This window comes from Centruroides vittatus, unplaced genomic scaffold, assembly GCF_030686945.1.
Source record: "Centruroides vittatus isolate TY-2023 unplaced genomic scaffold, ASM3068694v2 contig_754, whole genome shotgun sequence".
NCBI classification, from domain to species: Eukaryota; Metazoa; Arthropoda; class Arachnida; order Scorpiones; family Buthidae; genus Centruroides; species Centruroides vittatus.
Genome location: NW_027122490.1, coordinates 3,090,968 through 3,115,193, shown reverse-complemented (window position 1 = coordinate 3,115,193; position 24,226 = coordinate 3,090,968). Strand labels below are relative to the sequence as shown.

At 25.4% G+C, this 24,226-nt stretch overlaps 1 protein-coding gene across 2 annotated transcripts in view; it reads left to right on the top strand.

Moving 5' to 3' along the window:
* LOC136981437 (adhesion G protein-coupled receptor L4-like) overlaps positions 1 to 22,827 on the top strand; it is a 139,837-nt gene extending 117,010 nt beyond the window's left edge. Inside the window, exons 4-18 of one of the 2 annotated variants that reach the window (XM_067277762.1) lie at positions 3,518 to 3,709; positions 4,036 to 4,107; positions 4,226 to 4,349; positions 4,434 to 4,538; positions 4,709 to 4,875; positions 5,227 to 5,282; positions 5,623 to 5,734; positions 9,364 to 9,470; positions 9,842 to 9,944; positions 16,918 to 17,144; positions 18,936 to 19,002; positions 19,100 to 19,185; positions 20,450 to 20,579; positions 20,707 to 20,748; positions 21,347 to 22,827. In XM_067277762.1, coding sequence (XP_067133863.1) covers positions 3,518 to 3,709; positions 4,036 to 4,107; positions 4,226 to 4,349; positions 4,434 to 4,538; positions 4,709 to 4,875; positions 5,227 to 5,282; positions 5,623 to 5,734; positions 9,364 to 9,470; positions 9,842 to 9,944; positions 16,918 to 17,144; positions 18,936 to 19,002; positions 19,100 to 19,185; positions 20,450 to 20,579; positions 20,707 to 20,748; positions 21,347 to 21,574 — 1,818 coding nt within the window. In that variant the 3' untranslated portion in view covers positions 21,575 to 22,827. Of the gene's footprint in view, positions 1 to 3,517; positions 3,710 to 4,035; positions 4,108 to 4,225; positions 4,350 to 4,433; positions 4,539 to 4,708; positions 4,876 to 5,226; positions 5,283 to 5,622; positions 5,735 to 9,363; positions 9,471 to 9,841; positions 9,945 to 16,917; positions 17,145 to 17,870; positions 17,942 to 18,935; positions 19,003 to 19,099; positions 19,186 to 20,449; positions 20,580 to 20,706; positions 20,749 to 21,346 lie in introns of those variants that run through there. The other variant, XM_067277763.1, reaches the window with a different exon arrangement.
* The last annotated feature ends 1,399 nt before the right edge of the window (positions 22,828 to 24,226 follow it).

Below are 24,226 nucleotides of genomic sequence, written 5' to 3'. Positions count from 1 at the left end.
AATTAAAATCTAAAAACGCGTTATACAATTTTTAATTTTATTTAAATGTTTTTTTAATTTCCTTTATTTGTTTTATTTATATTTATGTTTGTATATTTGTTAATTTGGGGGTAGATATCAATTATCCTTCGGGACTTTCCGCTTATTTGTAAAAATAAATAAACTTTCTATTATTTTGATTGTAGAAGTGTAAGTTTATCTTAAAATAAAATTGACGCCTTTAAATAAATATATATAATATAAAATAAAAGTCTTTAAAAAATATATTTAGCCGCAATGACTTCCCGCATTGATTGAATTATCCCATGTCTCGTAAGCTACTAGGATTGGCCCTGCCTAAATCTGTTTTTAGCATTTATCTTGTTTATATTCAAGATTTAAAAAATAGGAAACCTTACTTTTCGTCATATCTGCTAGACAAATGCAATTTTGAAACTTTACAAGAACAAAAGTAACTTTCTATTTTTTCACATTCAATGTTAATTTCGAACAGAAATCGATACGTCTTTCTTTATTTTATTTTATTTAAATTGCACTTTGTAATAGAAAAATCAGTTTAAACTGTACAGTGTGAATTAAAATTGATAAATTTTATTAAAACTTCTAATAGTATCATCAAAATTGTTCAATAAAAACGAAATTGCTTGAAAAGAATAATCGACATATTCAACGAAATTATGTGATAATTTAAGTAAGATTCAAAATGAAAGAAAATGCCTTTAGAAATAGTAAGGGGAGGAAAAAACTATAATTTGCTAAATTGGTTTAGATTGCCATTCTTAATTAATTATAAAATTTTTGTATCTTTTTCTAAATTTTTGTAAATTGAATATAATTTAACGTAATGAGAATCATTATAATAAATTACTAGAAAGGTTAAATGAAATGTTCTAAAATGTTTTTGTGTGTTTATAAATAATATTTGTGAGGCTAAAATTTATTCTTTTAAATATTAAAATTTTGCAAGTTTGAAAATTAGCCGTTTACAATATTAATTTTATGCTTAATTATATTCAGAACTTTTAAAATACAGTATGTAATAATTTTGTACTTCTAGGTTTTCTCTTCATTCATCCTAAATTATTTTTAATGAAACTACCAATTTAAATTATAAATTCAAGAATAATCATTTTACCCTAACTTAAAATATAAAATCAAGATTAAATATTAAAACATATTCTCCACCTCAAATTAGTAGTGTTTTGCCCCTCTACATCATCCTTTAACAAGAGAGTCGTGCCGGTTATCTATCCAACTCCTTTCAGGAGAAAATTTTGAATTTAAATAACATGTGTTCCAATTTGCATCAGACATTCACATATAACTCGGGGCTTCCTGCCCCTAGGCTTTCCACAGCTGGTCTCGATGTAAATCTAACTAACTCCTTTCTCGAGATTGAGGAAGGACAGACAGACGAACGAATGACAGTGGGAATTTATAGGTATACAAATTAAGAAAATGTTAGAGATTTGTCTTATTTTATTTGTAAACTTTTATACGTTTTAGTGTTTCTATTTAAAATGGCATAGGAAACAAATAAAACATTATTTAAATAAAATAAAATAAAAACTGAAAATATAAATTAAATTTTATAACCATTACATTCAAAGAATTTATTGCTAATTGATTTTATATATGTCTAAGCCAGACAGAAAGGGAGCCAGCAGGACGATTTGGTCCTGCTGGCTCCCTTTATATTTAATTTTAGCCCCTTATTTATTTAGTTTTCGTTTTATTTAAGAGATTAAATTTTGGGGTCCAAAATTTAATGTTTCGTATATACGTTATAAATAATTTCTTTTTATTGATTCATTTATATATTCTTATCTTTTAGAGGAGTTTTCACCTCTAAAAAATATAAGAATATATAAATATTATAATCGTTTATAATTAATTTAGGCACCATCTCATCTGTCTCAAATTCTGTAAGTATCTAACAACCAAGGTCTCTAAATATCCATTATTTTTACATTACAGTTTCTATAGTAACTGTAATGTAATAATAATGAATATTTAGATTATCAGATTAATTTTTTTATTTAAAAAATTATAAAAAAGATAAAATATAGATTATTATCTCTGTTCCCATTTATGAAAGTTCACTGAAAATAAGTTTCAAAATGTGTCATGCTTGTTAACAAATTCCATGTAAATACAAGTTAATAATTGATTTAGGGTTGTTAATATTAATGACATTTAAATATTTTAATGTATATTTTTTTAAATGAAACAATATGTAGTTTAAGTATAATTCTATTTAATTAAATCGTTTTCTCTTTTTAATATTTTTTCATTCAATAGCTCTTTTATAACGACGTAATATATTAGAAACGTCAATTTTTATCAGAATTTTGAAGCTATAACTTTGATTTTTTAAAAATCTGATGAATAATTTTGGGTAGTATATTAATTAAATAGTGTAGTAAATTATCGAAATCTGCTATTATTTAATCTAACTTTTAAATATGTGTTATTTTTTTAGAAATGACACAAATGGAAATTATTGGGCATTTTCAGCATAAAAAGTGAATAATTATAATTTAATTATAAAATTATATTAATTTTTATTTACAATTTTCAATGTGTTTCGGTGAAATAAACATGAAAATAAATATTAATTTTAATGCTCCAAACTAATTTTTCCTTAAATATATTTAATTATATAATATATTTAAAATCTAAAATAAATTTTATTATTACTGCAAATTTATAAATGTGTCTAATAAAATTATTGAATAAATGATTATATTATGTATCTGAAGTTAGTGGTGATTAAATGAGAGAAATGTCACTTTTATAATTAAATTCATTAATTTCAACATTCAGAATGATCATTTAAGACAAACTCGATCGTAACTTTAGTTATGTAACTTTTGATTACAGTGATTTATAAGGGATTCCTAACATGTACTGTGGTGCCTAAATGAAGCAAAGAGGTTCATTCATCATTTTTATCATACTGATTGTAAGTCCACAATACTGTGTATCACTCTCACGTTCCTTCGATAGCAAAGCAAGCTTATCTTCTCTTTCTACTTAATATAACCACTACTGTAAATGCCTTTAATCTCCCGATCACAATTCCTTATCTTCGGGTTATATTGGTGATTTCCAGAAAAGAATTTTCTGATAAACAGAGCAAAAATATCTACTGTAAAACAGGTCAGTCGATGACAAATGACGATTTGATTACCACCGGTTACAATCAATGCTAATAACGACACTTTCTGCATTAAAAAAACGAGAAATAATTCCAGTAATAAATCACATTTTTCCATTTTTGTTAGAAATGAATCTTATCAAAATGCTTTAAATGTAATAATTTTGTTTACGATTTACTATAAAAAAAATAATAATAATATACAAACTTTTATTTATTTTTTAAAATGTTATTGTAAAATTATGTAAATTTAAAATAAATTTAATTAAAATTATTATTATTATTTTATTACTTTTTAAAATTTGAAATTAATTTCCTCGCATGGCTTATCTCTTTAAACCTTGTTCTATCTTTCAGGTTCTCTACCACCTTCATAAGAGATTACTGACGGGTTTATATCATCTAGCTGAAGAACTAGCTGATTATTTACCTGTTGCGAATATACTCAGCCCTGTTGACAGATTGCAAACAATAGATGTATTAGAAAAAATGTTGATAGCCGACGTTAACCTGCGTGCTGACAGCGATAGTGACGTTGCATACGTGGCTGTAAGCCCTCTTCGTGTTTATCATGAACAGTAATTGTTCACTTTTATAAGTTTACAAAAAAAAAAAAGTAAATCCAACACAGAAAAAAATTTACATTGATTGCCTATTCATAATCTATAAAAAAATTAATTAATTAACCTCTAGTTTCATAAGAAAAGTGTATAATGTGTTTATTAATTATAGTAGAATAATGCAACAACTTAGGATGACTTTTTTTTTATTCTTAAAATAATCTATTTACTTTCTGAATAATTTTTTTAAAACTCTAAATAAATTTAAATAGATATACATAAATTCAAAATAGAATTATCTTATATTTGTTTAAGGATCTTTTGCAATGCGCGGACGAATTATTAACTAGGAAAGTTATTACATTTTCATCTAATTCAGAAAAAAATGTAAGCATTTGAAACAATTCTTTTATATTTAATATTAAGGACTGATTATATTTTAATGAATGTAATATTTTTAATTATTTCTCGGTTATTTTGTAATATTTAAGTTATTTCTCTCCAGTATCTTTTATCAACAAAATCTGCTCAAGTTATTCTTGGTCTAGAAATTTTAGCACAAAAAGCGCTACATAGTTTATTAGGAATAGAAAGAAGAGCCTTAGTATTTCGTTCTTCTCAAAATATAGGTAAATTTTTATATTAAATTATATTAATAATATTTTATATTAAAATCTAAAGAATGAATTAATTCAGTTCATTTTCTATTTTAGTGATGTCTCTATTTAATAAACAAACTTCAATCGATCACATTTGGCCAAATAATAATAGCACAGAAGAAAAAGATGAATATTTTCCTACTTTTCTTAATATTGAATGTAAGAATAATTTACAAGTTTTGTTGCAAAGATTTCCAATAATTTACATATTTCAGTGCAAAGATTTAAAATAATTTAACTTAAATCTTCATCGCATTAATATCTTTTCAGTCACACGTTTAATTATACTATATCGTAACATTAAAAATTAATTTTTGGAAATCTTTCAGACTCTGATGTGGAAAATATGGCTTTTGCCTTTATTTGGATCCAGCATCTGGGAAAAATCTTGAATACGGCCAGGATGATGTTGAACAGCGACGTAGTCATAGCAACGGCCATTACTTCTGTTTCCCCTCAACCAATTCCTTTTGAAGTGACGCTGAAAATGAATAAGGTTAGGGGAAAAAAACTAGTTAGAAACATTTTTTTCTCTATTTTAAAATAGATATATTCAGCATGACTAATCTCGGAATATTTTTTTGAATAATTTTCTTGTTGATAGATTGATATAAACAAAACTTGAAAATGTTTAACCGTAAAACCAAGCAAAGGAGAAAAATAATAATAAAGATAAATCAATACTTTAAAATTAAATTTACACTTTAGTGGATTTGTTTACATTTACATAATTCATAATTTTATTATAAAGCATTTTTATTAAATTTATTAATAGCTTAATAGAGGAATTTTATCGATAAAATTCAATTCTATAATTAAAAATAACTTTTTTTTTCGGTTGTTGAAGGTACAAAATGAAGGTGAATATGTCCACAGTTGTGCAGTGCTGCAAAATTCTAGCAAGTAAGATTAACTGGTTAATTTTAAAAAATTCTTTAATTAAAATTACAGCAGATAAAAAAAGGAGAAAAAAATTTTTAAAATGTTCTATTTATATCTTTATAGAATTAACATTTTCTATAGCATATATAGAACAAAATCATTTAAAAATTCTACTAAATTTTCTATAATTTTATAACATTTTAAAAAAATACTTTAATATATTTTGTTAAATTTAAATATATAAATATCATCGTATCTGTCTTAGACATAAAAACATTTGATGAAAAACTTTATATTAAAAATTAATAAAATTAAACCTTAATAGTTACAATATTTTTAATTAAAAAAAGGGTATTTTTAGAATCTGGTCTACCGAACGATGTCATATAGTATTTAGAAAGAAGGATACCATCACGTGTCATTGCCAAGATCTACTTGCAGTGGCTTTAATTTTACAAAAATCCGAGAAAAGGGTAGGAAAAATTTCATATATTTAAAATAAAATCAAATAAATTAAATTTATTTCAATTTATACAAGTAGTTAAATTTAATAAATTTAATTTAAAAATATAAAATTTTTAGCATTCATAAATTTTAAAATAGTTTATGTTTAATATAAACAAATGCATAAATAAGAAATCTTTTTAATATTCCTTTCATTTCTTTTCTTAAAATATCTCTGATTTTTTATTATAAATTATTTAATTTGCTTCTAAACTTTATATTATGTTTACTACAAACATGAAAATTCATTTTATTTATAACAGCATCTTTATTCTTTGCATATTAAAATGCAAAGAATAAAGATAAATATCTTTAGATCTCGATGTTGATAGGATTTATTGCCTTAAAATTATCTAATTGTCTATATTTATTTAATAAAAAAATTAATTTCCAAATTATTTAAATTATAAGTAGAATAATAATTATTCAATTTTAATCTTCTACTTTTTTTAACAAGAAGAAAGGGTTTTAACATGCTAGCGTAATCAAAAGTAAAGCATTTATCCAAATGGTTTTTTTCTATCAGGATCGATTGCCTACTAGAAACCTAAATTTTAGAAAACATCAATATTTTACCGTTTCTTATTTCGAATTCTTTATATTCTGTTTCAATAATTATATTTAAATTATTGAAATTTTCTATATTAAACGGAAGTACAGTGTCCCAGTTTTGAAACAAGAAGAAAATATCCTTCTTTTCAGTTTAGAGAAAGCTATTAGAATAATTCACGTAAATTATTTAGGGCTGAGTTATCTGTGCGCCTTTATATAGAATAATATTTTCATAAAATAAGACAAAATATTAAAAATTATAATTTAAATATACGTTCTATAAAATACATTGCGTGTCAATTCTTCCCGTTTATTGGAGCATTATATTTAAATGAATGTCTTGAAAATTTTATCATAGTTATTGCTTTTACAAATTATTACCATTATTTCTTGTATTATTCTTACAATAATGCGTACTTATTGATGATTGAGTGTTCCAATATGATAAAGTAAAATAATATATGTAACTCATGTATTTGAATATCACTTAGCTTTTATATTATTTAAAAATTTAGAAAAAATTGACTGGTGTATGTTTCTTTTAAAAAAATGGTAAATTTAATTTTAAAAATGTCTAAATGTTTGTGTCTTTTTATTTTTAATTAAAGCTAACGATAATTCCTTTCGTGTGAATAATATTAAAATTTTTTATTAAAAATATTTCAGCTATGGAGAATTTTATGAACTAATATCTCAGATACAAACTAAAATCGATCATTTGAATTTTTCTTTTGTACAAGATCCTATTTTAAAAAAATTCAAAACTTATTGTTATTATTTTATTCGTGGGTATATTATAATAGATGCGATGATTTTATACTGGAGTGATGAAATTCACAGAATAAATTTTACACGCGAAGCAAAAAAATTTTAACAATTTGGCCTTCGGGGAGTAAGTAATGCATTTTACCATTTCATTATTCAAGGTTTTATGAGGATTTTTCGAAACTACTTGAATAAGTACGATCAAATCTAACGTTCCCTATTCGAAATGGGAAAAGTTTAAACATTTTTTAGAAGTGAGAAGATGGAAATATATTTTATTACCGAACTTTTTATAATTTAAATAATATAATGTATTAAAAATATTAATAATTTAAATAATTTTATTAATTAATAATAGTGAAATTTCTATAGTTTTATCGAGTTTAGGGATCACGGCACCAATTTAATCGTATAGTCTTCATAAATTTAAAACAAATAATAGATTAATGTGATAGAAACGTTAACAAACGCATTATTAACTAATTTGTAAATCGTATATCCAACATATCAGAATTTAACTTGACAAAACTTCTCTTACTTTGCATGAATTTTAATATTACAAAATGCATTTATGTCATTCCAAGTTTCAATTAATTAAAATATTAGTATATATCATTTAATAGAATGACAATTCAATTCAATGTTTTAGGAACGTAACTGGTAGGCATTTGGTTTATTAATTTTAAAACTGTGATGATAATTTCATAGCCTGTAGTAAATTTTCTCAATACAGTATGTCATTTAATTTTCCTCTTACCATAAATTGCTTAACTTTATATATATTAACTCATTTCTCCAGTTGGCTAGTTTGTAATTTCAATGAATCTATGATTAGTTTGAAAGGGTGATGTTGGACGTATCTGTAATAAGCTGACAAAATAATTGATTTATTATACTCTATTCAATTGTTGCTAACTCGATAGCAAATACGCAGAAAAATCATGATTAATTCATTTTTAAGTTTAAATATATATATATATATATTTGAAGTTAAAAAAATATAAGGATAAAATGATTTATGGATATTTTGAAAGAGCTGTTTTTCAAAAGATAGCTTTATTTTCCTTTCAATGATTTTTAAACTGTAATCTTTTTGGCTATTTTGTATTTCTCGAATTCATCTTTTATTTTAATCTGTAGCAAAGAAACAATCCATTCTTTTCTGTTTCCTTTTCTTTTCTCTACTTTTGGACTTCTAAAATGGAAGTAGATTCTAAAGCTAAATAAAAAAAAGACGATTTAAATTGATGGATTTGTAGTTACTGTGTAAGTAGCCGTAGAAAGGAAGATACCTAAGGGAAATTCTTTCTCTAGCAGAAAGAATAATTTGCAAAATTTGTTCTCTTTGCCAGAATTGTCACGTATTAGGTTTTCTTCGCTTTAAGATTATTTTTTCTTGAAGTCCCAACAGCAAAAAAAAAGAATAAAAAAATTATTGTTGTGTGCCATTCAAAAGTCAACAAAACATTATTTTATTATTTAAAATGAAATATTATTTTATAAAATAAAAAATATACTCGTACTTCTATATAACGAAATTTGCAAGTTTATTTCAAATATATCTGCATCAAAATTTATTTTTTTTTTTTAAATTTTAATGGCTACGAAATGTACTTTTTAAAATTTTTTACATATACGTGTATAATGTATATCCGATATATTTGTTTACAATTGAATTCTATCCATTGGTAAGTTTAATTAAATAATATTGACATATAATGACATATCCTTCATTATTACGATATGTATTTCTGTGCTTTTAAACTATTATTAAATCTAACCTGGTTACTGCAGGGAGAAAATCGAAGAATGGTGATAAAAAGAGAGAATCCTAAAAATATCTTTGAAACGTCCAGCTTTATGATAAAAATTGTTTTCTCTCAGGTCTTAGAATCAAGAATGGATGCTAAAAGACCCCAGGGTAGTCCTACAAAAGAGATGAATGATAGCTAGAGATGAGATGCTCTTGTACTAAAAAATAGTTATATATAGAAATCTGTGGAACCATTTTCTTTGACATATATGCCAAGCATATTAGTATAAAGTGAAATTATTCCTTTTTAAATTCCTTAACAGTAATTAGAACAGACATACAAACTAATAAATTACATCAAGATAAACGAATAAATCAATCACATTACAAAATGTTTAATTTAATGAGTAGTTTGAAAAATACTTTAATTTATTATTTCATGCGAAAGTTATTAAGAAGCGAAACGTATGAAATATGAAATTTAATTAAGCATTTAAACAGATTATTGTTGTTTTTTTTTAATTCCAGATCAAAGAATATCCATCTCATTCATTTAGTCGTGTCATCGTTGCCAGTTGTGGTGTGTCTTTTATAGCTGTGGTATTGACGTTAATTGCCAACCTTCATAGATACAGGTACAAGGGAAAAATACATTTTAATTTAAACGATAATTCTAATGAGTACAATATTTAATTATCATTAAATAAACTTTAAATTTAAGAAGAAAAAATATATATGCATTCTCCAGAAATATTTTACACAATACTTTATTTACATTTTAATGAGATTTAGTATAAAATTATTATTTTAACGAAAAACAATTAACAGTCTGAACATTGTCTGAATTTTTAAATTATACATTTTATCTGCAATTTATCCTTTTTATATTAATATAATTATTCTATTTTAATTACAGATTTTGATTTTAAATTTTAATGTTTACTTTAGCAACAAAAAATATAAATGTTTAGTTTCGGAGTTTAAATTCTACGAGTTTCTTTTCCAGAAAAAACTGTCCAGAATCCTCTCCTATTTTATTGAATTTACTGATTGCCATGGCAACAATCCAAGTGGTATTCATGGCCGGTATCAACGCTACCCAACATGAGGCAAGTGCATTTCTTACAGATGCTCTATGAATAGCAAATATCATTAACTGTCCGTTGGTTTTCAAACAATTAACTGAATTCTAGACTCGTACTTAACTAATGTGACTTATTTTTAATTAAAAAAAAATTTCTCCATTTTTGGTATTATACAAAAGTAACTTGATTAGCTTTTTTTTATTGTTGTTCTGTTAGTTCGATCGAGTAAGGAAAATTACTTTTTTAAGCTTTAAATCTTTACTTAATTTTAAAAAAATTTTTAAACATTATACATAAAGTTATGACAAAAATATATTAACAAATATTTTTTTATTCTGCAATCAATGCAATAAGTTATTAAATAAATTTATACACAAACAACATTCTACTTACTGCTTTTATGCTTTAATTTTTATTGCGCGAATGGAATATAATAATTATTTTATAACATTTTTATATTTTATAACATTTTTATATAGGAAAATTTATATTTTATTTAAAACAATAATTTTGATAGTTATTTTATTGCATTTGAATAATATCAAATATACTTTCAATAGCAGAAAATATCCATCAATAAAACAATACAATAAGGGAATATTTTTAATGATTATCTTTGGTAATAATTTTATATTTTTTTAATCTTAAGTGAAAAAAATTTACATTAAACGGTTTACTTTTAGTAAAGATATCTATTATTATTACTTTTATTAATTATATAATTTAATTTAACACTTTTTCTGGTAATAATTTCATTGGACAAAAATCTATAAAATAAAAAGTTGTAAAAGTTTATGAAAATCTTAAAAAATTAAATGTGGGTAATAAAAACTGTTTAAAAATTCTATATTTATAAATAATATTTTACTGTACTACTCTTTGTTTATTTCTACAATAATTTTGAAAAATTAACAGAATTCTTCGTATAAACAATGTAAAACAACAATAATGATTCAACATAAAGATTTTGATTAAATAAATTAATCAAATTTTTAGACCTTTTCGGAATATGTTCTTAATCTGTTAAAATCATCTCAAATAAGCTTACTAAGCTTTTGAAGTGCAATTCTCTTACATGATCTTATAATCTCATCTATTATCGAATTGGGTGTTAAGTAATTACATTCACGAATTTACCTTAGTAAATGAGTCTCTTCGAAAGTCCACCAATAATATGCTTAAGTATTCAAGCTCATTCCTTCAGATTAACTCTAGTAAAGAAGATAATTTATTGTGATTAAAACTTTAATATTAATCAATTCGTTGTTGAACATATTTTCGATTTTCTAGAGTAAATGCTTATTATACTAAGCTAAAATTTAATACGATTAGCATTGTGGTAAAAGTTAATTTGTAAAAGGATCTTAGCGAATCATTTTTTTCCTTCTTTTTCCAGAGAGGTAATCTATGTACAGAAAGCTAATAGAAAATTTACTAAGTTACATTAATTCCAATTTTTTTATGAAAATATACTGTGTATACCTGACATCTGCTAGAAATAATACTGTTATGAATATGAAATTTGAGTCTTATTGATTAAAAAAATTGCATACTCTTTTTCTAAACTTTCATATTATACTACACAAAATGTTGATAAGTTGCAGTAGCTGTTTATGATAATTACTTAGATTACACCGTACTAAGTTATACTATATTTTATTATTGAATATATACTTACAGCATACATACATAGTAAAGTATACTGTACCTTCCTAAGATCTATTCTAATGATAAAATAGTGGTCACTTTATATTTCACTATTTAATTATAAATTTATAAAATTTAGGAATAAATAAAATATACATAACTATTTAGCTAAAAAATGTATAATTATTCAAGCAGTTATTGCAAATATTGATAATTATAATTTCTCAAATCCTTGTTGGGCTACAATTTGAAAAAATTGTAAACCTATAAATTTCCACTGTCGTTTGTCCATCTATCAGTCTGTCGTCTGTCCTTAATCTCGAGAACGGAGTAATGTAAATGAAAGAAGAGAGACATATGGAATTCGTACGGGTAGGAGGCCCTGATTAATTATAAACCGGATATCATGTTACTTTAGTTCAAACATATTCCTCTGAAAGGTGTTAAATAGATGACAGGCACGACTCTATTGCCAGCAGGAAAAGTATGAACTACAGGGGCAAGCCATTACTAATTTGAGGTGGAGAGCATATGTTTTAAGTTTAGTTAGTTAAAAATATTATTAAAAATCGCAGTCCTGCATTGTGACGATGTCACAATAAATAATTGTTCATTTATAAGATAAAACATTTTTTTGGTGATTAAACTTTTACTCACTCTTTGGTTTCTGTGTATTGCTTAAAAAAATCTATTTTTGTCACATAGTTCTTTACTGATGGAATTATTACCAGAAACATTTTCGATCTGTTAAGTAACGTAAAGATTATCTCTAATATCTTAATGGGTGTTTTTCTGAAGTTGAAATCGAAATATATAAATAGAATTGCAATAGCATAATGCATCTTAAAGATGTTTTTAAAGTTTAAACGTAATCCTAATTTACGGCACAAATAATGTAAATTCAGAGGTAATTTGCTAATAATCTGCTAATTATTGTTTTTCTTTTGAAGTATTAATTAACAAACAGATAAAAAAAATACAGAATTTATATTAGTTTGCAATCTTCCTATTTTATCTACGAGATAGTCACTAAATTGCAGGAAAGTTGGTCAATTTTAGCTTAAGAATCTAAATGCAATGTACCGTTAAATAAAAAAAAAATACTGCTTTAGTGACAGGAAAAAATATTTTCTTGCTAATCTGCATATGGGTGTGTTCATACAAGAAAATTGCAAATTATCAGAGATGATTTGCAAATTTCTTGCTTTTAAAATCTGCATATTCAAATGGCATACTCTATTCAGAATTAATACATTTATTACATAAGTATGTATAATGTGCGTTATAATTTAACAGACTTTTTATGTGTTTATACGTTTTATATATACAATATTGTTATGAATTTTAAAGTTTAACAATCTAAAATATATTAATTTATTTTAAAAAATAAAGTATCTAATATAAAATATGTTATGCCCAAAGACCGAATACAGTCACTGAGCAAAAAAATCGACCACAACGCCTTCTGACTTCTCAGATCCAGCCACAACGCAAATTTCGTGTCGTGACGTTTTCAAAATTGCGTTTTGCCATATTCAATAAGACCACAAAGCAAAATTCGTGTTGAGATTCTTTTAATAATTAACCAAAACGCGATCTGGCAATGTGTAAATGCCACAACACGTTGTGGATTCCTATTAATGCAGCCATGACGAACTTGATAAAAATAGCTGTGCAAAAATAAGTAACAAATAATAATTTATTTATAATTTTTTCTTAAAGAACTAATTCTGAACAATATTTATTATCAGAAAAAACTCTCTAGCGAAAGTTCCTGTCACAGAACGTTATATGATTAAAAGAACCATAGTGTAATAAATATCCATTTTCTTTTATAACTCATAGTCAAGACAATTTACCATTAATTGTTTTGTTAATAAATTCTTGTACCTACATGTGATACCTTAAAATCCTAGATACCTATTAAAGTATTATAAATTTAATTCAAATAAGAAATTTATTTGCAAATCACTCCCACAAAGAGACTAATTCCAAACAAATTTTTATATTAAAATTAGTAAAACAAATTATAAATGGAAGTTTGTCTTAGAAATTTAAGGATTAGACATAAGATTAATAAGGCCAACTGTTTATTTTCTGTATAATTCTTAATATAATAGACTAGAATTTGATTTTATTCTAAATAACAAAGAAATTTGTTACTTATTTTTGCACAGATACTTTTATCACATTGCGTCTTGGCTGCATTAATAAGGGTTCACGACGCGTTGTGGCATTCACACATTTCCAGATCGCATTTTGGTTGATTATTAGAAGAATCTACACACAAATTTCGCTTTGTGGTATTATTGAATATGGCAAAACTCATTGTGCGCATTTTTGAAAATGTCACGACACGAAATTCACGTTGTGGCTGAATCTGAGAAGTTAGAATGCGTTGTGGTGGAGCGTTTTTGGTCTTTGAGCCTAACATATATACAGGTATCCCTCGTGTAATACGGTAGTTACGTTCCGAAAAAGTGCCATATTATGCGAATTCGTGCTATACGAAACAAAGGACTAATGCAAAACATGGAGTTACGAACGAAAAGTTATTAACAAAAATATACTATTATTTTTTGTTACTAACAGAAATATGCTCATTAAAGCAATCAATAATTAATTAACAATCACAATTAAAAGTACTGTATTAGGCGTTATTATTAATTTTAGTTAAACGAGGGCGTTTTCTTTTTACAAAATATCGTTGTCATCTCAGCTTTTTTGTTAACCTTGATCAGAAGTATCAGTAACATTTTCATATTTTTCATCATAAAATTTTTTTATGGATGACAAAATAAAAATATGTTATTAATCGAAAATTTCTAGCGTTTACGCGTACCGAGCGACTTTTTTCCAGAATTTGTGTTCGAATACCGAATTGTTCGAGTACGAATTGTTCGAGTACCGAGATCGTTCGTCATTTTTACAATGAAGTAATCATTCGTAGGTACGGTTAAAAAATGTTTAATAACATTTACCTAAAAATGTTTAAATAAACTTTACTAAATACGAAGATTAATCTATAAAAAGTAAACACAGTGACACTCTTAAGGGCTAAAAGCAACGACAATGACACCTGGTTGATAGGAAATTTAATGCAAATTTTTTCTTCCTTGTCCTATCAGTTTTCATTAAAGTAAATCTGACGAAAAGTACAAAATAATTTGAAAATTTCAATACTCTAAAATCCATGGGCAAATTTGAGACAGTACGCATGCTTATTTGAATAAAAAAAATATAGAATAACGAAGTTTTCACTTAAAAATTGTGAAATTTTGTACGAAGGATTTCAAAAACCGTGTTAGAGCGAAACCGGATGTCGTGTTGTACGAGGATATTCCCAATTTTCAGACCGTGTTAGAGCGAAATTGTGTTGTACGAGGGATACCTATATATATACCGTATAAAGCAATGAGTATCGAAAATGTGACGTATAGCAAATCAGCATCAGCAGTTCATCTATGACACGTTTCTATATTCAGCCGATCATACAATTCCAACATCGCACTTCAACAAACCAGAAATTCCACCATGATTTGTCTAGCTCTTTGAAGATTATTCGACGATTTCGAGTACTTACACCATATTTGGATTTAAAAGTTTATCGCAATCTGCATATATTTTGATAGTCGTTATGTATTTATTATATACTTTTTTAATTCATCTACTTTCGTGTTTGAGATGAAAATAATTTTTATTCCGGACGATAATAATGGCGGCGCATCCAGATTCGTTACAGTGCGGTTCTATTTTACATTCTAAAATTTACTTTTTTAATATAAACATTTTATAATATATTTTTTCCTTAAATATCCGTCTCTCGCTTAGCTAATCAATGCAATTAATTTAAAATTCTTGTTTGTTTTACAAACTTTGGAGCTGTCTATAAATTTTGTAACTCAGATATGTGTGGATGGTGTAAGGTATGGAATCGCCAAGGCGCGCGATTCCCAGCTGTTTTACTGTAACGAACTTTCATAACGGAAAACCGTTAGGAAACGGCCGTTAGCAAGAGCCGTTAGAAGAACCGTTGAGTTTTTAAACCGACGACAGACGGACGATTGGTCGGCGGAAGATGACCGTTGGCCGGCCGTTGGGGAAACATTCGAATTTGATTGGCGGAGGATTTAAACGCCGACCGCTATATAAGCAGTAGTTTCGGCGGGAACAGGAGTTCGTATCGGGAAGATCGGATCGGATCGAAGATCGTCGTTATCGAAGTGCTAACTAACTCTCACTCTCGTTGGACGTTACGGAAATCTGGGGAAAGTAAACCCCAGTGGTTTAATACGAACTTGTTCCTGACTCGGAGGTTTTGTTAATTACAAGTCTGTTTGATCGTAAGGAGTTCTTTCGACGAAGTTGTACGGGAATAGTCGGTTGTCGTTGGATTAGTGTTTGTGCATATTTAATTGTGACTCTAATTTGTATTAATTTGTACTGTACATTTATATTGTAAATATAAACTTTGTGTTTCGTCAAACCGACTGAGTGATTATTTTGAACATTACTGATGGGTATGCAGGTAATCTTTACGATGCGTTACAAGGTGGAGGTGTTTACAAAACTGTTACGTAATGCTAGGATCGCAATCTTCGGGTAATAGAATGAGCTTTTGCTTCCAAACAGTTGCAGAGCGAACTGTCACTGCTTTAAAAGTAATTAATATAATAACATGACTTACAGTACAGTACGCATGCCGTATTGTTCTTTATTACAATTAAGGGATACGCATCTAGGATACTCATTAAGTAATTTTGGAGTAGTTATGTGGAACGCGTTATGGAACGTTATAAGAGATGGGATGTTAATCGAAAATGATGAAAATAGCGTTACGTAATTTGTGGACGATTTCATATACCGATTCTTAAAGATCCTTATAATTATTTAACCGTAAAGAAAACAATCCCTATTGAAACGTTTTAATGAAAGGAATTGAATACAGACTGCATCATGTATATATTAGCAGCGTGGTTGCGCCGCACGCCTGATAGTTTCAACATAATGTAGTATTTACTGTATTTTCTGAAGTTTAAATCTGTGCCAAATTACCTTTACATTTTAATTTCGACTTTTACATTTTTAGCAATCAGCGTCAAAGCTGTTAACTTACAGATTAAATGACGAATTCGACTTCATTTATTTAACGATATTGTAAATATTATATATTGAAACAAGACGAAGCAATTAGACTACGTCAACATTCCGCCAACCAATTCTCATTATCAAACGTTCGCCAAAACTAACACTTAACATAACACGTATTGTTAAGAACGCGTGACAATGAATCGGATATTTTAACAGTTAACCTGATTAATAAAATTAACCATTTAATTATAATTTTCAGGAAATTTGTTACAGCATATCCATCACACTTCATTATCTATCTTTGGTTGCAAGTTTTTGGATGGTTTCTTTTACCATACAGCTTTATCGTCGTCTTCGAAAATCGTCTAAGCAAATAGATTTAAGAAGAATAATCCGCAGTTATTTTCTTCTTTCTTGGACTGTGCCAATTGCTCTTGTAACAATTTCATTTACGATTAATCCTAGTGGCTACGAAACCAGAAGATAGTAAGTGGGTTCTATATATTCTTGTTTGTCTTTGTTCTTTCATCAAATTATTTATATTATCGTGTTATATTGCTTTATAAATTAGCTTACACATCAATCTAAATACCGATTTATCTTGAAATTAATTGAATAAAAAATAATTAAAAGGTTTATAGTCTTAAGATTAAAAAACATTTAACAAACCTTTCTGTGATTTTTCGTCATTAATTTATCTCCAATCTGAAGATATATAACTAAATTACGTTTAGGTCTCTAAATTTATTAAAATAAGAAGGAAAAAATTATAATTACTCAACATTTAGTTTTTTTTAACTTATGATCTAATTAACTGTATTATGTTCTCCCTACTCTGTTGTTATGCAGTATAAATGTGGTTTAATAAAAAGTTGTTCCAAACTTAACTATCAAAAACATTTAACTTCAAATATCAAAAATCTTGATGAGTCTGGAGGATTGCCAAAAATTCTGCACTCATTTCTGCTCTGTATCATCTGCAAACACGTTAGAAACATTTAAAAAAAATAATAAATTTTAACCATTTTTTTCTTAATTTTACAAATTAAGTTTTTATAGACTTTTCATTAAATTATATTTGCATTTTTTAAATAAATCTTTCAGGTAATATTTTATTTTGTTTATAAGTTTCAATCGGGGAAAAAAAATTGTTTCGGAGTTTAAAATTATAATAAATTGTATAATTTTTAAATTATTTTCCCTGTTTTCAAGTAAATTCAAAAAGAAGTGGTCGTTATTTCAACAAACGTACGCTTAGGAGACGATGCGAGATAAAGAAAATTTGTTTGGTATTAAAGTAGAATATTAAAAAAAATATATATATATTTTTTGAAACAAATTATGTTTATTGCTATTTTAAATGGATATGGCTTTCCTCTAATTATATTTTTAGAATTATAAAATTCGCTCTTATTGCCGCTTTAAGAAAATTATTACATAAATATTAAGAGATTTCAGAGGTTACGAAAATTATATTAATATTGAAAATGGTTATTTGAATAATCAAATTAAAATTAAGCACATTTTATAATTATTTTAATGATTATTTTAATTAATTAAATTTTATATTTTAAATGTATTTTAAATACTATATTATAGAAGTAATTAATTTTTTCTATCATCAATCTGCTAAAAATTTACTTTTTAATTAAGTTTAAGTAATATTTAGTTAAAATACATGTTTTGATATAAAATTTTAACTAATATTAATATCAAAACAAACTAAAATTAGCTTAAAAATTTAAGACTAATTTTAATTTTAATTATTTAAAAATAATTCTTTAAAAATTAAAATAATAATAATAATAATAACTTCTCGTTTAAAAGCATTATTATTAACTAATAATTATAATAGTTTTAAAAGTTTTAAATCAAAATTTAAATTAAAAATTGCATCTATAGTTAAAATGAAAGTTTATATATTCAAAATGACTTGAAATTCATTAAAGATTTATTCATTTAAATATTACTGAGTGAATTATGGTGTATTTTATCTAATAAGATAATTTCCGATTGATAAATAATTCAAATTTGTAAATTTTCAAACTAATTCTTCAATTTATAAATGAAAAGAAGAAAAATTAAATCTTATTAGAAAGTCATGACTTAACTAATTTTCTTCGATCTAAATTTTTGATTACTTGAAAAGCGGTAATATAAAGAATTTTCTGATTCTGAAACAAATTTCTGATATGAAAACCATTTCAATATAATTAAATTAACTTAAATTATTGGAAAAGTTGTCACATTAGACTTTGTACTATTTTTATTTTTCAGTTGTTGGTTATCCATACAAAGAGGAATGTTAATCTCTTTTATAGTGCCGATGTCTCTTCTTATATTGGTAATTATTTGAATTTTTGAGGTTTTAATATTGTATAAAAAGAAAAAATATATATTAAAATTGCAAAAGTTTTAATACGGAATTATATTGTCAATAGATAAATACAGTTTTCATGATTTTGGTATTGAAAACGTTCTTTCAACAAAGACCAGTGACACACATGTCAGAAATAGAAAAAACCAGGTTAGTTATTGTTTGTTTTTTCTTTTTTCAATTATTAAATTGCATAAAATGTCTTATTTTGAATTTAAGACTAATTTTTCTTCACGCTTCCGAACTTAAAGTTGGGAGTCATCTTAAATTCGAAGTATTCTTTGTCACTCTTCTAAAGTCTGTACACAATGAAAACATTGCAGTACAGTAGAACCCCGATTAACCGAGATAAAGTGAACCGATGCCACAATAATTTCGGATTAAAAATTATGAATTTAAGAAATTTATACATCACTTTTAAATCTTTTTTGCGCCTGATTGAATTTAATGATATATAACAACAACAATTTTCACACTAATTTTCACATCATTTATTATACAGCTAATAGTTACTATAATAGTTTTAAGAATTAAAATGTGTATTATTAGACTAGGGTTACGATTTAATATAAATTATTTGTCTCGTATTCAAGTTAAATGATAAAAGATAACAGAAACAAATCATTTTGTAATACATTTTATCATTTTAAACTTTCTGTTATGAATTACAATATAAGAATAGTAGTGTATTCACTTACAGATTTGCCTCTGATAATTGGGGTTCTGCTGTATTTTCTGTTTAAACATATTAAATCTGCTTCTCTGTTTTAAATAAAGAATAAAAATGTTTAAAATATTATTTAACCTCTTTTAATTGTAATCAAATTCTTCTTCCCTGAAAAGTTTTTTACAAATGAGATGTTTTAAATTCGAAGTAATACGGTATATTAATATGCGTACACTATCTTAATTTTAGTATAACAATTTATCTTAATTTATTTTTTAAATAATCTTATAAACAAATGAGTAAATTCCTTAATTTTAATCAATAGGCATCAGTTCCGTTATACGTAATTTAATATTCCTGTATTTAAAAAAATATATAATTTTTCTGGAATTATCAAAAATTAAAAAAGAAATTGTTATTATGTAAATGAATCATCTCGATGGTTTCATTTTACATAGCATAAAAATTTTTCCTTTCTAAATGTAGTTAAAATTCTCATTTTCTCGACTGATTTATTTATTATCTTACATAAAATATTTTTGAAGAATAATTTCGGTTACGAAATTAAAGAAATATACGTGGAAAAAAAAGAAAGAAGAATGACAATTTCTCTTACTTTTTCCACGACCAAAATTGAAAATCAAGACGATAAAGACAATAAAATAGCTAAATTAATTTAATTGTGAGTTAGAAAAATAGAATTAAACATTAATTTCGTTTTCAGATTTTTTTCTTATCTATCCACAGGGTATCATTAAGAGCCGGTGTGACATTATTGCCTTTCTTTGCTGTAAATTGGTTCTTTGGTGTATTAGCCCTTGAGGACACATCCACTACCATCTTCCAATATGCATTTGCTTTTACTAATAGTTTACAGGTAACTCCGATCTTATTTTATTTTTTTAAATTAATTATAATCTTTTATGATTTTAATTGTTACAAAATATTGATGGAATGTAAACAATTAATATTATGTATTTTTTTTATAATTTTCTATTCCATAGGGAATTCTGATTTTCATCTTCTACTGTTGTATGGATATAGAGGTATTATTACGTTTGGCTTTACTCAATTTATTTTAATAAGAAAATTTGAAAATTTTTTATTAGTGTAAACTGATATATAACATTAATTTTAAAATTTGTAATAAATATCTTAAAATATTTTATTTCAAAATTAATTTAGTTATACAATGTATATTGTAAATAATAATTTATTAATAATTATTATTTATAAAAAAAATTATTTACCAAATAAAATATATATATACTTAATTTCAATATTTTAATTATATTAATTAAAATGTAATTAATGTTTTTTTCTTAGTAGTAATTGAGAATTAACTTTACTGTAATTGGATAGGGATATTTAATCATCGTAATAATTATTTAACTCCCTTTCTTGCGAAGACACAATGCAGTGACAGTAGACTTAAAACACTGGGCAAATTTTCATCCTTTATTCGGTTGTGTCTTCGCAAGAAAGAAAACATAAAACACGTTTTCCTCAAGATAAAACTAAATTATATAACTGTTGATAAAGGAATCTTTTTAATTAAAATATAAATTCTAAAACTATCTTTAACGGTATTCATTATACGTGTCTCATTTATAAACGCTTTAATATAAGAAATGTTACATTCAGGTACGACGCAGTCTAAAAACCAAATTTGTGAGAAGAAAGAAGAAACGACGTAATTCGGCTATCAAGTTGAAAAGAGGTTGTTTCTTATGTTCCCGGGAGCAATCAGTGATTTCTTTAGACGAAGAAGGTGGAAGACCACTTCTGGCTGAAGGCCCTGCAGCAACCTCTTTGCAAACAGAACAAGAGAATGATAAACTCCAGAGTTTCGTGCACAGTTACAGTGTATGACGTTTCGTGTGGTTGTGACGTGGTTCTCTTTTGCCTATAATATGTATGGTTGGTCAGGTGATTTCACTGTTGTCGTAGATTTCGTTCTATTTCCGTTCCTAGTCAAGTGACATCGTCACGTCATTCCATTAAATGGCCACTCTCACTCCAGATTAGAATTGGAAAGTTGGAAGTGGTGCTATTTATTTAAATAAAAGAGAGATATATACGAAAGAATGTTTTCTGGGACACTAATAGAACCCTAGAATAGTCTACTTCGATAATTTTCTCTCTCGTTCAGCTATTTCCTTCTCATTGTGATTAACCAAGTCAAATAGAGCACACTTGTGAATAAAATGTAATCGACGGTGAAACTTTGGTCTTTTACTGAAAGTTTAGAGGAGATAAAACCATTCATCTTTCATTTTTTGGTAGAATTTGATCATCAAAAAATCACCAACTCATAATTTTTCAAAATATTTCAAACTACTTGTATATAGCTCATGTTTTAATTCTATAGATTCTCAACTATATACATAGCCTATATATATGTATGTATGTATGTATATACAAATACTGATATATATATATATATATACGCACACACATATATAATATATGTCTATAAAAATTATATATATATATAAAATGTATATGAGACCAAAGTTGCACCACTCGTATAACTCACAAATGATAATTAATTCTATACCTTAATTGGTGTAATGTGTGGTTTGAAAATTGAAATAAAATGCTTTAGAAGATAAGAACTGTATGTAAAGAACGATCGAATCGTGTTTTTATCAAGACAACTATTAAAAAAAAGCGTTTCAATGGTCGTCGGCCAAATATAATATTGGAAAAATCACAATCGATATAGTAAGATAGTCATTCATTTCTCCATCAGTCAAATCCAATAGTAATATTATCTACTTTGAATTATCCTATAGAAAAATGAAGAAATTCTTTAAAAAAATGGGGATTATGTGCTAAGATGAACGTTATTTCTGTTCAAAAGCCAATTAAGCACTTAGTCCAATGAAACTTAATCATTTAAAGTTGATAAAGATCTCAAAAAATATTGATTTAATAATAAATTTTATTGTAAATTTGTTTATTGTTTTTCTCAAGAAATGCATTTTATTCCCTCTGTATTACTGGAAATTTTTTAATATTGTAAAATAATCAATACAACTATTGCATATATATTTTAATGATTTTATTTGTAAAACAAATTTCATATATATAATTCATTCAGAGGGGAAAATATATATACAAAAAATATATATATATATATATATAATATATATATCATCTGTGATTCGTGTTAAATAAACAGAAAAATGAATTGTTTCGGAATTTTATTGTTTCAGAATATTTGAAATAATTATAAATAATTGGAATAATAATTATTATTATTATCTTGATATTTAATTTTTAAATATAAAATAGGAACTCATACAGTTGCAAGAATTAGATTATTATGAAAATTTTACAAATATGTTTGTAGAGAAATATAAAAATTAATAATAATAAATTTCGCTTACACTCGTTGAAATCTTATTACAAACAAAATAGATTATGTACTGTACAATAGAAAAATGAGTTGAAATAAAATTTTAATTGCATACTGAAATGATGGAAATGTCTAAGAAGTAGTTATCGCCTTGTTGCATTATAATTATTATAAAAAAATAATAATAAATATTAAAAAATGAGTTGTATCTTAATAATATTACTTCGTTACTATTAATTATGTATTCACGATTAAAATGTGATTTATTATTCGATTTTTATTTAAAAACGCTCTTCGTTATTTATAGCATAACATGAAAGGAAGGATAAGAAAGAGCCGCATATCTGGATCGATACCGTTGTTAACATAAAACTAAGACAAAAGATTAAAAAAATAATATAAATTATTCATGGAAAATGTGTTATCACTAATTAACCAAAACAGGTATTGATTGGTACGAGATAAACATTTTAAAAAAAGAATAACAACCGTTAAAATATATATACATATATTAAAATTCGATTTAACGATATACATGAGTTAAAAGTAATAGTAAAATAATTATAAAAGTACTTTATCGCAGTTTTATTGGTGAAATAAATACCGCATTACGTCTATTAAAAATGATTAAAATAATATTTAATTCGATAATAAAATACATTTACATTTTCTTAACATCAATGTTAAATTTCTAAAATTAATATAAGTTATTATTATTATTATTATTATTTAAAACAATAAATTATTAAAGATAATATTAAATATTTTTTGTTCAATTTATGAAATTGAAAAATTCTTCACTGAATTAACAATAAAATATAATACTTTAATACTAATTAATAAGCAATATGTAACTTTTAGTATGTCACTTTCACCAATTGGATCGATTGCAGCAGTTATTTTAAGTGAAGTCTGGAAGAGGAGTGGTCGGATCAACAGTACGATGTCAACTGATCAACTACAAGCCATATCTTAAGCCAGATTATCAATTATACAAAATTATTGGAAAATTTTATCAGGCTCTTTTGACACTAGTGAAAACATAGACAGCAAATGTTAAAAAATACAAAGAAAAATTTAATAGAGCAAATTATATTGAATTTTATAAAGATTTACAACGAACCTAAGTAAAATGTTACTACAGTAACATCTATTTTTAG